The sequence below is a fragment of the Nannospalax galili genome, unplaced genomic scaffold (genome assembly GCF_000622305.1).
Source record: "Nannospalax galili isolate Female #2095 unplaced genomic scaffold, S.galili_v1.0 scaffold488, whole genome shotgun sequence".
In the NCBI taxonomy this organism is placed as follows: Eukaryota; Metazoa; Chordata; class Mammalia; order Rodentia; family Spalacidae; genus Nannospalax; species Nannospalax galili.
The window spans coordinates 3,321,843-3,337,145 of NW_008360316.1; the positions used below are offsets into that span (position 1 = coordinate 3,321,843).

General features: G+C 38.0%; 1 protein-coding gene across 3 annotated transcripts in view; it reads right to left on the reverse strand.

The window, feature by feature from the left end:
- Nup58 (nucleoporin 58) overlaps positions 1 to 15,303 on the reverse strand; it is a 71,945-nt gene that overhangs the window by 25,496 nt on the left and 31,146 nt on the right. For all 3 annotated transcript variants that reach the window (XM_017796087.2, XM_008824991.2, XM_029559567.1), the window contains exons 6-9: positions 13,399 to 13,423; positions 12,041 to 12,106; positions 5,334 to 5,508; positions 1,062 to 1,141 (exon numbers count right to left, since the gene is read on the reverse strand). In XM_017796087.2, the coding sequence (XP_017651576.1) occupies positions 1,062 to 1,141; positions 5,334 to 5,508; positions 12,041 to 12,106; positions 13,399 to 13,423 (346 nt within the window). The remainder of the gene's footprint in view (positions 1 to 1,061; positions 1,142 to 5,333; positions 5,509 to 12,040; positions 12,107 to 13,398; positions 13,424 to 15,303) is intronic.

Below are 15,303 nucleotides of genomic sequence, written 5' to 3' on the forward strand. Positions count from 1 at the left end.
CGTTGATTTGGGTGATAAAATTCTAGTAAATTGTTTTAGTCAATATTTTATTAATGTTAGTTTCCTATTGTTGATAATTATACTATAGTTCTAGAATATGTTAACATCAGGGACAGTGAAGTAAGGGATACAAGAAATTTTCTTGTACTATTATAAGTTCTTTGTAAATCAAAGTTCAAAAAGTTAGAAGTACAGCTATCCACTAAATTTTACAATCAAGTACTTAACAATTCCTATAATAATAAAAGGAATTTGAACGCTTTTCTGTAAGAAATGGGCAACAAAGGACTGAGAGTGTGGCTTAGTGGTAAAGCACTTGCCTGGGGAAGTGCCTAGGGAGGGAAATGGACAGTTGTGAAAGCTTTTAGCAAAATGAATTCTGCTATCAGTATGAAGAAGACACAATAAAATCAGCAAGGAAGTTTGCCATACTAATCTGAGTAAGATACAAGCACTGCTGATTTCCCAAAATAAGGATAACTGTTTGCATAACAGTTATCCTTATTTTTAAGACATACACACTAAAATGCAAGGACCCTACATAAATAAATGTACATACAGAGAATGAAGAACAAAACATACATGGTAAAAAAAATATTTAGTAGGTAGGGGATCTGAATGAAAGGCACACAGAAATTTTTCTTCTATGGTTGGAACTTTTCTACAATTCTGAAAGAACGAACGAATGAAAAGGCAAAGGTAAACGTGTAGGAGTAGGAGTCCGACAGATCATCCACCCTGTCTTCAGCCCGGCATGCCTCTGGCAGGTCCTCCAGTCACTAGGACTAGAGGTCAGATTCTGTGAAAGATGCAGCAGCATGTGGCCAGGGCTGAGCACACAGCTGGCAGACAGTGGACACTCAGTATCAAAAACAGTGGGAAGTGCAGATCTTCGCCTTTCAGTAAAACAGGGATAAAAAACTACCCTCTTATGGTAATTAGAATAAAATTTAAAATCCATGTTAAGCCTTCCCACACAGTAAGTCAAAATTTTTTAGTTTGTATATTATGATTACTGCTCTGCTCTCCTAATTTTGTTTCAAAAAAATCCATTAACTTACTCAGCAGGAGCCGTATTTTCATGCTGGAGTCCAGGTGGTGTTTTCTGCGTTCTTAAAGCTATTTCAGCATTCTTTAACTCCTAACATTAGAAATTTAAAAAACACACACAAACAAAACAAAACAAAACAAAGCCAGTTAAGAGTTAGGTAAATATACCACCTATCCCTGGACTAAAACATCAAACAATCAGAGGTACATGCTTTAATAACAGGTTATGAAAGAAGCTGTTTTACAACTTGTTAAAACCTTTTTTCAAAAGACAAACTAAACCTAATAAATTTTATGGTAAAAGTATAATGAACAATTGATCTCTTTTAAGAGCTATGAGCAAAATTCTGTGAATTTATGAAATGAGTTCACCAATACTGAAAAGATTATGGTACTATTAAAAAATCTTTAATATGCAAGTGCAGACAACACAATTTTTAGAGAAGGGCCAACAGACAGACAATCCTGACATGGATGTTAGCAATGACTACCATCTGGACAGTTACTGCACACTATGCACCATGCAAAGGCTTTACTGGCAACATCTTAGTTGCTCCTCAACAATAACCTATAATACAGACAGGTTTCTTTTTTTTACAAATGAAGAAATGGAGTTACAGAGACACAACTTGCCTAATGCACTGCTGTGGGAAGGCCTGAGAACGCTATACAGGCCTTCTACTCTTCCTCACAAGCCATTTTACCTTCTATCCAATAGTCTATAGAACTATTCTAACACTTTATACCGACATTCCACTGCCTTTCCAACCTGTTTTCAGTTACTTAAAACATTTTTTTTTCTTACTATATTTTTATTTTATGTGTATGTGCTGGATAGCTTTAGTGTCAACTTGACACATCTGGGTTGAGGGAGCCTCAATTGGGGAATTGCCTTCATTGGACTGGACTGTGGCCATGTCCATGGGGCATCTTGATTGTTGAGTGATGTGAGAGGGCCCAGCTCACTCTGGGTGGTGCCACCCCCAGGCAGGTGGGCCTGTGTTGCTTAAGAAAGCAGGCTGAGCAGGGGCCAGGAGAACAAGCCGGTAAGCAGCATTCCTCCATGGTCTGTGCTCCAGCTCCTGCCACCAGGTTCCTGCCCTGAGTTCCTACCTTGGGATCCCTGATGAACTGTGACCTGGGAGATGTAAGACAAATAAACCCTTTCTTCCCTAAGTTGGTAGTGGTCAGTGTTTTGTCACAGCAATGGAGAAACAAACCAGGAGAGCATATGAATGTTTTACCTTGCATGTATCAAGTATATTGTATGAGTTGCAGTGCCTGCAGAGGCCAGAAGAGGACATGTGCTCCCCTGGATCTGGCATTACAGACAGTTATGAGCAGCCACATGGGTGCTGGTAACTGAACCTGGATCTTTTGCAATAGCAGCAAGTGCTCTTAGCCACTAAGCCATCTTTTCAGTCTTTCAACTAAATCTCTAATAAAATGAGTTTTTTTAAAGGTACCTTAAATGTATATCCCCTATAGGAATTTCTTTCTCTCATTAAACTATCAAGTTCTTAAGTCTACAACTGTTCTTTGTAGTTACTTTTACCTTTTTAAAAAAGTTGTATTATCTTTATGTGTATGAGTGTATTGCTTGCGTGTGTAAGTGCACCGTGTTGTGTAATGCCCAAGGAGGTCAGAAGAGGGCATTGGATTTCCCCTGGAACTGGAGTTACAGACAGTTGTTAACCATCATATGGATGCTGGGAATCAAACCCAGATCTTCTGCAAGACCAGCTCTAAGTCATCACTCCAGGCCCACTTTTACCTTTTTTTGAGATAAGTTCTCATTATATAATCCAGGCTAACCTCAACTCAATTCTCCTGTCTCAGTCTTCTGAGTACTAGGATTATAGATGTGCATCAAGGCACCTGGCATGCCCTTTTTACTCTTGAACTTGGGCTTCCACCCAGCCACCTACTCTCACTAAAATGTCCTAAAAGGTCTAGACCGTTCAAGACTGATGCATGGCTGCATGCTTATGTAAGTATGATGCTTGCCAGCTGTACTCCAGCAATGCTAAAGCTGCTGGCAGATCCTCGCACATGCCTATGTCATAATTCTGCCTAATGCCCCTCTCTTTCCCGCCCAACAAAAACCTACACACCGTTCAAGACTAACCATAAAGATTTCATACTCTTGGAGTCATGGTCAAAATGCCGACTTGAACCTGGAACACATTATATCTCACTGATTCAAGTTTTTTAGTAGAATTCAGTCTTCGTACCTAAAACCCAACATGCCTGGCAGATAGTTAGTTCACGCAATGCTATGACAACTATACTCACCAATACAGCATTAATAAGCCATTTGGCATCCATTCCACACCAAAAAAAGGACTAATCAGCTCATTTGTTTAAACCCTTCAGTTATTTTACCAAAAATTAAGGTATATATAAGGTTTTGCATACATCAGCTTTGTCTGCCACCTTTCACCAAAGACTTCCTTATACTCCCTAGAAAGGCTTTCTTTGAAGAAAAATTTTGGAGTAAAGACTGATAACCATTTCACTAAGGACTCAGAATACTTTCTTAACTAATTCCCTAGACTCTGGGTAGAATATTAGTTCCTATATGTTAGAAATAAGTAATCTTAGAAAAAATTTCTTTGATATGGCCTAAAAAGTTTTCTAAACTAATCTCAGATAATTTCTTTTAAGGAGGCTTTGCCTCCTAGTCTCTGTCCTTTACCATCTTTAGGCTCTATCTAAGTCTTTTATTCTTCTATTTACCTCCACTCTCTTTTCACCAATATTAACAGCCAGCTATAAGTGTCTCACATATATTTATGAATTACAATGCATCCGAGTATAGTGTTCATTTCTTAGTTTGCCTCCTCCATTATTTGTTAATTTTTTAAAACATGTCATTTACTATTTTGTTATTTTTTGTATCATTTTATTATTATTTTTATTTTATGTGTATGAGTATATTGCCTGCTTGCATGTAAGCACACCATTGTTAGCCACCATATGTGTGCTGGGAATCAAACCTGGCTCCTCTGGAAGAGCAGCCAGTGCTCTTAACCACTAAGTCATCTCTCCAGCCCCCTTGTTAATGATTTTTATAAACATATAATTTCATGTATTTCACATATGATATTCAGTTTCATATGATTTCATGTGTAATCAAAGCCTAAATATTCTCTTGTCTAAACCATAATTAACATTTACTTTTCCTAAAAAGTACCTAAAGATAAAGTGAGAAGGAAACATGGGGGAAATACTGTGTTCACATTTAATAAAATAATTTATAAGACACTTGGAAATCTGAGTACCAACAAGAAAGTCTTCAAATTCTTTCAACATCATAATTTAGAATAGCTATTCTAGTAATGTATTTAAAAGATTACAAAGTATTCTTAAATAATTCTTGATTTAAAGACTTATTACATAAGCCCTTCAAAAGTTCTACTTAAAATTCTGTCACTTCATTTATGAAGAACACAGCCCACAGTGAAAATGTCTATCACATGAAATTCATCAACAGATCAAAGAGGACATAGGGAAAGAATGTCCAGACTGCCATAATAAAATCTAGTGTATTTTCTAACTGCAACATATAAAATACAAGTAAATCATATACAGTCATCCTTCACTGATGTCAAGAATTTTACTCTGATATACACATACATCTTATCACATATTCCTTGTCATAGGTGGAAAACAAGTAGATATGGAGTGACAGAGGACACTGGCCTCATTAGTATTTCCATTAGGAAATACTGACCAAAACTAGCAAGCCATCAATTAAACTTAATATTGACAAAGTCTATCATAATTTTTATTTAATAATTGACATGTTTAAAAAACATTTTCTATATTAAAACACAAAATCAAAAACATTTTTTGCCAGGTAGTTTTCCTCCTTTATAATAGATCAACTTAGCCAGCAGTATTCTTATGACAATTCATAGTTAAGGGCATAGATTACCAAGGCTTGATTAGGGCTCCTCAACCTATTAACAAAATTATCTGCATATTTCCTTATTTAGGTAATAAGGGAAACAGTATCTACCTCAAAGAGCTGTCATGAAAACTAAACTAACAGGTATAAATTACTTAAGAGTATCGCTATATGTACATACATAATACATAGTAACATTCAAATAAAACTAGTAATACAGCAATTTAAAATTACATCTGGTTTTCTTAATAGTATGTGCATACCAAACTTTATAATTAAATAAATCCCTGTTTTCATTTTAGGAAAAAAACAAAACAAAACAAAACCACCACCAAAATCTTCCATAGTAAAATGCTGTAAATGGGCATACCTGGGCGGTTTCTAGTTTCAACTTGTCGATATTGAGAGTGTTCCTCTGTAACCCACTGGCAGCCAATGACAGAAGCTGCTTCAGGGCTTTTATATCTTCTTGGACTTTAAGCATTGCTTTAGAAGACATTCTACTAATTTCTTCTTGGACTTGCTTTTGTTCCTTCACAAATTTCCTTTAAAAAGAAAAAGAAAAAACAAAAGAAAAATATATTTAAATAAGTTGGTCATAATCTAATTATTTTAAGAAACTAAAAATTCATCTATAATTTATACTTTTTAAATTTTTTTTTTTTTCAATTTTAGGTGTATGCATGTATTGCCTGCATTGTAGGTAAGTGGCTGTCAGATCCCCAGGACTGGAGTTACAAACAGTTGTTAGCTGCCATGTGGGTGCTGGGATTCAAACCCAGGTCTTCTGCAAGAACAACCAATGTTCTTAACTGCTGAGCCATCTCTTCAGCCCCTAATTTATACTTTTTAACAGAATGGTAAATCTTTACATTATTTGTGTCCCTGTGTCTGTATGTCTATGTGGCTATGCACATGCCACAGTGAGTGTGTGGAGGTCAGTAAACAATTCGAGAGAGTTCTTTTTCTCCTTCCACTGTGTGGAAGCATTGAATTCAGGTCATCAGGCTTGGCAGCAAGTGCCTTTTCCCTCTGAGCCATCTCATTGGCCTTTTTCCTGTTTTTGAAAAGACAATTTTCCAGATAACCCAGAACTCTGACCCACAGGTAAGAAGGCAGCCCCAGAGCCCTGCCCTGAAACCAGGCTGCAACCCCTCCCTATGAACTGCTGCCAGTATCCATGTAGTATCCATGTAGTATCCATGTGTGTGGCAACCCCAACCCCAGTCAGGCACCGCTAATAGCCCCTCCCCATATCAGATAGACATTCCCAGAGCCTGTTTTCTCCCCCAAACCCCTGAGACCACCACTACCAACCACCCACTACCACACCTGTCTGAGGACCAAAAGCTATCCTGTGATCCTGACCCCAAGTAGAAACCTCCACATTGGCCTCAACTTTGCCCACTTCCACCTGAGGTTAGTGTGACATCCTTCTCTGACCTCCAGGGAGCACTGCTCATGCCCATTGTGACCCTAGCCCCTGCCACCCAAGGACCACCAATAGAGCCATGTGAGCTTCTAAGACTTCTGAAGATCAACAGAGAGAGAATCTTCTAATTCCAAGGAAGGTTTTGCTTCTGGTTTAAGAAGCTCGTATATCCCTAACTGTGCTGGGAGCCTGTCTGACACCCCATTTGCACATTAACACAGAATTATTCTAAAATCAAACAAGTCCATTCAACTGGTTCACAACCTGACAAGTTAACAGCAAACAAAGACCCAAACACACACTAGGTAAACCTTAACATATGAATGCACGAAAACCTGTGGGGGGAGGGGGGCTGGGGGAGGTAGGGATAGGGGAGGGGGCCTAAATATGATTAAGATGGATGAAATACACAAAAATTTAATGAAAAATATACATGGGAGGGAGAAAGATCCAAACACCTGCTCAACAAAGATGAGACCAGATATGCATACAAGAAATATCACCAACGAGATGCCTTGGTCCAATCACAAAATCCTAAACATGAATAACCAAAACAGTATGTCTCCTCCAGACATTAGTATACCCAGCGCAATGTCCCATGATAGCAGCAACTTAGTTGACGCAAAAGACTTTCAAAATAGTCATCATAAATATGGTCAAGGAATTTGTACTAGTTTTTGTCAACTTGACACAAACTGGAGTCACCTGGGGAGTGGGAATCTCAATTGAGGAATTGATTCCATCAAACTGGCCCCTGGGCATGTCTGTGGGTCATTTTCTTGATTGCTAATTGATATAGGAGAACCCAGTCAACTGTGGGTAGTGTCATGCCTAGGAGGTAGGCATGGATTATATAAGAAAGGTAGCTAAGCAAGCCAGGGGAAGCAAGACAATCAGCAGTGCATGGTATCTACTTCATTCAGGAAGCTCTTGTTTTGGCTTCCTGATGACCGACTATAAGCGCTAAGCTAAAATAAACCCTTTTTTCCCTAAATTGCTTTTGTTTTATCACAGCAATAGAAATCAAACTGCAACAGAATTCAGAGAGGACATGCATAAACTCCAGAATGAAAACCATGAAAACACAAACAGCTGAATGAAATAAAACAATCCAAGATATGAAAACATAATTTAATAAAAAAATATAATTTCTGAGCATGGAGATATGGTTCAGCAGTTAAGTGCACTGGACTGCTCTTACAGAGGATCCAAGTTCAGTTTCCGGCACCCACAAGACACCTTAACAAACATCCTAACTCAAGCTCCAGGGGACCCAATGCCCTCTTGTGGCCTCTGTAGGCATTGCACACACAAATGCATATACATACATACAGGCAAAATACTCTAACACAAAAAAAATTTAAATACATAATTTCTGAAGAAAAACCAAAATGAAATAAAACTTGAAATGAGAACTCAGTGAAATTTTAAAAAAAACAAAACAAAACAATGGAAAGCCTCATCAATAGAATGAATCAAGTGGAAGAGAGAATATCAAGGCTTGAAGACAGTAAGAGAAACTGGATCACTCAGTCAAAGATGTTAAAAAAACAACAAACCAGGAATGGAACATGCAGGAATTCTGGGACAATATACAAGACCAAACCTACTAATTACAGACAAAGAAGCAGCAGAATAAATGCAAGTCCAAAGCATAGAAAAATTTTTCAACAAAATCATAGAAGAAAACTTCCGAAATCTAAGGAAAAAGATTGCTGTCGGTGCAAGAGGTATACAAAACATCAAATGGAAGGACCAGAAAAACTCTCCCTATCACATAATAATCAAAACACTGCATGTACAGAACAAGGAAACACTGCAAGAAAGAAACACCAAATAACATCTAATGGTAGGACCATTAGGTAACACCTGACTTTTCAGTCAACACTGTGAAAGCCAATAGGGCATGGACTGAGGTTTACAAGTGTGTAAAGACCACAGATGCCAGCCAAGGCCATTATATCCAGGTAAAACTGCCAGACACAATAAAGAGAAACTTTCCATGATAAAAACAGATTTAAGAAACTTACGACTCACTGAACGACGGAACAGAATTAAGGACCCAGATTTAAGACACACATTTACAGCCACATGGTTTTTGACAAAGGGGCCAAAAATATACAATGGAGAAGGGAAAGTATCTTCAACAAATGATGCTGGTCAAACTAGATAGTTACATGTAGAAGAATGAAACTAGATCCCTCATCTCTTCCCCCATACAAAACTCAACTCCAAATAGATCAAGGACCTCAACATAAAACGTGATACCCTGAATCTGATAAAGGAGAAAATGGGTAATACAATGGAACTTATAAGCACAGGAAAGGACTTGTTAAACAAGACTCTGATAGCACAGACACTAAGACCAACAATTAACAAATGGGACAACATGACACTGAAAAGCTTCTGTACAGTAAAGGATACCCATCCTTCAAGTGAAAAAACAGCCTACAGAATGGGACAATATATTTAACCAGCTATGTACCTTTATCTAGTACATACAAAGAACTCAAAATACTAAACAAAACAAATAAACAACAACAAACCCCAAACAACTCAATTAGAAATTGGGGCAAGGAAACAGAGTCCTCTAAAGATGAAACACAAAAGACAGAAATTTTTTTTTAACATTCAACATCTTTAGCCATCAAAAAATGCAAATTAAAACTACTTTGAGATTTCATCTTACCCCAGTCAGAATGGCTAGGATCCAAAATACAAATGCCAACTGCCAGTGAGGATATGTAGAAAGAGGAACACCCATTTGCTGTTAGTATGAGCATAACTGATATATCCACCATGGAAATCAGAGTGGGGATGCCTTAAAAAGCCAGCCATACTACCCTTGGGCATATATCCAAAAAACTTGACAGTCTACTACAGAAATACCTGCTCATCCATACTCATTGCTGATCTATTCACAAGGGCCAAGAAATGGAAACCACCTCAATATCCAACTGATGAATGGATAATGAAAAGTGTGGTACATTTACACAATGGACTATTATTTGGTTCTTTGTGGGAAGCGAGCACAGCCGAGCCAGCCAAAGATGGAGCCCTGGCTGGCTGCCAAACCTCGTGCTGTTTACTTCAACTCTTGGCTGATTGCCAAGGCTCGTGAATCCCGCTTGTTTACCCCAACTCTGAAGTATGGTGAGCCCCAAAACAGGTGCTGCCAGCCTGATGATCTTGCTACGTGCCTATGGGCTACACTCTGCCTGGCCGCTGCACGTGTGTGAGCCCTGATTGGTACCGGCTGGGCGGAGGGCTGTTGGAAATGCTATATAAAGAACTGAGGTGTGTAATAGAAGGAACTACGAACAGCATCATAAGGACAGAGACGGAGACACAGACAGAGACAGATATAGGACCTACGAACAGCATCATAGTGAGAGAGAATAAAGAGTGAGAGATATAATAGAACAGAACAGAAGCAGCATCATAGTGTATGAGATAATGAAAGAGAGAGAATAAAGGATGCAAGAGAAACAGAAGCTTGAACCTCACCTTGGTGTCTGTGTCGTCTTTCCGGGACTCTGCTGGACAGAGTCCCGGCTCGCGACAGTTCTTAAGAAAAACTAAATTATAAAATTTACAGGTAAAGGGATGAAGCTGGAAGCAATCATCCTGAGTGAGGCAACCCAAATAAGAAGGACAACATTGCACTCTCTCTCATAAGGAGATTCTAGCTTTCAATATTTAGATATATGTGTGTCAATGGAAAATCCATAAAGATAAGGAAACTAGTAAGGTGCCAAAGGAGGATGGGGAGCTTTATGGGAGGGGAGACAGAATATAGTGCTATAAAGGAAAGAGGAATAATGGAATAGGAAGGATTAAATGGGGTGTGGAATGGGAGGCCAGAGTAGGAGGAGGAATATGGGAATAACACTTAAGGCCTTTTGAAAAAGTCAAATGGAAAAAAATCTACTGATATATATAGTTATACACATAAATATACACACACACACACACAGAGATTTCTGTGTGTGTGTGAAAGTGAAGTTACTCTATAATGGAAGGATGTGATGGTTTGAATGAAAATGTCCCCCATAGGCTCCAAGTATTTGAACATTTTTGTGCCCAGATGATGGCGCTGTTTTGGGAGGTCTTAGAAGGTGTGGCTATCCTGGAGGAAGCACGTCATTGGGGGTGGGCTTAGAGAATTCTTAAGCCTTGCCAGATCTCCAGTTGCTCTTGCTTCCTGTGCCTGTGTGATGATGTGAGAGCTTAGCTTCTGCTGCTACTGCTCCAGCCACCTCTAACCACCATGCCTCCCTACCATGACAGACTGTAATTCCTCTGGAACTGTAAGCTCAAATATACCCTTCCTTATATAAATTGCTTGGGTTAGTGTTTCTATCACAGCAACAGAAAAGTGACTAATACAGGGGACAAGGCTCCTACCAGTCACCACAGGCTAGGAAATAAAAAGCCCAATGCCAGAAATAGGCTTCCTCTCTTAAAGCTGTTGACCAGGGAGTCCCAGACCCTCAAACCATACTGGCTGTTGCCCTTGCTGTGGTGACCTTCCATATAGATCATGCAGAAATCAAGTTGGTAATCAGCCCAGAGCTTCATCTCTACTGGCTAGCTTTCACCATGCTGGAAGATGCTATGTACATGACCAGAAAAGTAATCACCAATCTTATCCAGTTGTAAACCCTAGAAATAACAATAATAACTGGCCTAGCAAGATGTACCCACTGGTACAAAGTGACACAAATGTTATGGGAGTAATCAACTACCCTCTGATTGGATTTAAAGCCAGCTTCATAAGATGAAGCCCATACCTGGCACTGTTTTCAGGGTCAAGAACAGGTCACAGGTCGTAGGGGAGAACATACTACTATTACTCTGCTATGGACATCCTTACTGACTTATATACCAGACTCATACATCTCTCAACTGTCATCAAACAAACTTCTTTTTGCAGCAGATGGTGATCAGTACAGGAACCCACACTGGTTAATGTGCAGAAAATAAGAGATTATAGAGTGTTCAGCCCTAAACAAAACATCTGTATCATACTCATCACTCCCCAAGGCTCAAGGAACATCATGGAAAAGAGGCAGAAAGACTGTAAGAGTCAGAGGTGGTAGATGAATACAACTAAAGCCTTTTATGGACACAACAGGGCAGTTGCACATATGAACCCACAGCACTTGTGACAGCATGCATAAAACCTATGCAAGCCCAATCCAGACAAAATCCCAGCAAGGAAGAGGGAGGTGGGCATGAAGTCCCAGCCCTAGCTGAGTATCTATTGGCAACTGACAGCTGCTGGTAAAGGGATAGTCAGTTTTCTGGGTGTGACTCTGAGTGTGTTGGCCAGGCTCCAAGGGATGGACCCAAAATCAAAAGTATTTGGGGAACACAAATTAGACTTGATAGGCCTTAAATATAGAGTGACTAGGGGGTATGGAGGTAGGGGTAAATCTAAAAGGAGATGGGGGAGGGGTTTGAATATGATCAAAATATATGAAATTCTCAAAGAATCAATAAAAATATTATTGAGTAATTATGTTAATGCAAAAAATTTGGCATTTTAACCCAGGCTACAATATTTAACAGGAAGACATGTTCCCCTGAAATGTAACCTAGAATTTTCAAGTTTTATTTATCTAATTACATTTGATACTTACTGGAGATTTTCAACATCCTGACAGATGACAGGAGGTAGATTTTCATCTTTCAGTGCTTTACTATCCCTAATAAAAGAGCCACAAATTTATTAATACCATTCAGATTCTAAAAAGTTGACAAATGAGTTTTATTAGCATATATATTTAGACATGAGAATATAACAATGTTCCCTACTTTTTCAAAATTCTACATACAGAACAATAAATTTCCTGACTTACCATTTTAACAGTTATTTGACACCAAGACTTCTTACGTAAGATTGGTATCATTATAAACATACTGAACTGCATTTAACTAAATACCTATGAAAAAACTCTGAGCCGAGCATGGTGGCACATGCCTTTAATCAGCACTTGGGAGGCAGAGGCAGGCGGATCTCTGTGAGTTCAAGGCCAGCCTGGTCTATACAGTGAGTTCCAGGATAGCTGGGGCTACAGGGAAACCCTGTCTCAAAAAGACTAAAAAAAAAGAAAAAAATCTGAATGTACTACAATGTGAATGACATGTTGAATTGAGTTCCTTTGACTCAGACTGCCTGGCAGTTCAAAACTATTAAAGTATTAAAGTCTACAAACTTTCCATAATGAGATGCTAAAGATATTTTAGTACTTAAAGTTTCAATTTATTCTTCAACATACACTCAATTTAGAAAATCTACCTATTGACATAATTACAAACGAGGGCAGGAGTTAACTAAAATTTGCCATGATGTAATTGAATCAAGAGTTAAGACCTCATAGCCCCAGGTAGAGTTCAGTCTCTCTCAGGGCCTTCATTCAAACTTCTAAAGCTTTCAGTTTTAGGTTAGAGATGTTCAGCCTGTAAATCTATATAAATATCCAAATTCAGAACATTTCTGGTTTCGAGAATTACTTATTAAAAAATTACTCAACCTGAACAAGTTAAAATAAAGATCATGTTTGTGAAGTGAACTCAATCACTTACAAATGCTTCATTTAACAGAATACAAACTAGATGAGAAAATGTAATTTGTAATAAAAATGATCACAGATTAAAACAAACAAACAAACAAACAAACAAAGATCTCATCTTCCAGTATATGTAAAGCCCTGGGTTCAATACTCAGGATCTAAAAGGCCAAAACAAAACAATTTATATTTATTTGTATTATTTTTGGAAATGTCAACCTTTTCCAAAAGAAATGGCTTTAAGTTTTAATGACTAATACTTATGACATTTCATAATTATTTCCAGAACATACATCTATTATTTTTGGCTAACACTTATTATTCTTTTTGCCTTCTAAATTTGTGTACCTGGTTACAATTTACTATCTGCCTACAATTTAGTAAACAAAGTGCAATTAAAATATTTTAAAGGAAAATTCTAAACTTACTCTGGTCTTGTTCCTGTTTTATCACCTAGAAAATTGAAGAAGTGTCATGTAAAAATAGGTAACAATGTATTCCAAGTTCTAAGTTAACACAAATATAAACAAGACATATTCTTAGCTTGCCTCTTAAACATGATGCACTGTGATGACGTGCCATGAGCTTGGAGGAACACAGCATTATGACAGAGATTTACTGTATACAGAAGCACATTACCAAAGCTGTTCTGCATCTACTTCTTTTAAGAAACCTCTTCTATCAGCTATCTTCCATAAAAGTCTCTTGTATGAATAGGTTCTGTTCTTGCCTACCAGTTTAACTCTAGACAGCTGTACCCGACATTTTCAAGTTGTCAGGCGAACACGACTCCAACTCCAACTCCTTGGCCCCTTGTCCCCCCACCACCCCACCAGAATCTATTATCTGAACTTCTCCAACCTAGCAATCTTTAAGATTCTGGCAACCTCTTAAAACAATTGTCCTAATGTAGCTTCTCATCTGCCACAAGTACATTTTGTATATCCTCAACAACAAACATCATACTTAAAATACTTCATTATAATTTTCATTCATAGTTCTTAAAGTAGTAGTGAGGTTAAGACATTTTTTTCAAATGTATTTTTTTTTTCCATTTGTGGACCACCTATTCGTGTGATCTGTACATTTTCCCTGAGGCATTGTTCTCACTGATTTCTAAGAGTTATTCAACATTAAATGTATTTGTCACAGATATATCACATCACATATATCTATTTTGGGGGGGGGTCTTTTTGAGACAGGGTCTCCCTGTAGCCCCAGCTGTCCTGGAACTCACTATGTAGACCAGGCTGGCCTTGAACTCACAGAGATCCGTCTGCCTCTGCCTCCCAAGTGCTGGGATTAAAGGCGTGCGCCACCACGTCCGGCCCACATACATCTATCTTTAAAACTGAATGTATAAGATACATCTTGATTTCAGAGAAGTTAAAATGTGAAAAAACAATCATCTAAAACCCAAGCATTCTACTTTACTGTCATTTGCCAATTACCTTTATATATAGAGGTGGTGTCCATTTATTACTCTCTGACTCTTAGAATCATTATCTTTCAGTTTAACATTTCTGAATTTAGAAACTTCCTTCTATTGATGATGTTTATGATTTGATGAGACATGGTAATAAAAACTGGGCTTTTTGTTTTTTCCAAATAACTCATTTCAGCTAATGTACCATTTCTTTGCTATTTCACTTTACACTATATTTATGTACACATAATGTATAAAACTCCAAGGTCTACCCAGCTTTGCCTCAGTAATACACTTAAGACACTACAAAAGCTTCCTACTCTTACATTCTGCAGCTGCTTTCCACATAGCTGTCCAGATATTCTTGATTTTTACGCTCTACCTCCTGCTTTAGTTCCACGTACATACATCACTACTATGATTGTTTTTGTTTGCCAACTGCCCATCTCTCTTACAGTTCCCTTCCCCAATAGTTCCCCCTTCTGCATTCAATACCCTCTCTTGTTCCTATTCCTTTTCCTTAGACCTCGTAGTCAGTCCCCTTTCTATTTTCATGTCCCACACATACAATTTAAATCTAGAGTCCATATATTAGAGAAAACAAGTGACATTTGTTATTCTGCACTTGGGTTATTTTGCTTAACACAATGATCTCCAGTTCCATACACCCTCCTGCAAACATCATAATTTTATTTTTCTTTTCAGCTGAATAAAATCCCATTGGATGGTAGACCTCGTAGTCAGTCCCCTTTCTATTTTCATGTCCCACACATACAATTTAAATCTAGAGTCCATATATTAGAGAAAACAAGTGACATTTGTTATTCTGCACTTGGGTTATTTTGCTTAACACAATGATCTCCAGTTCCATACACCCTCCTGCAAACATCATAATTTTATTTTTCTT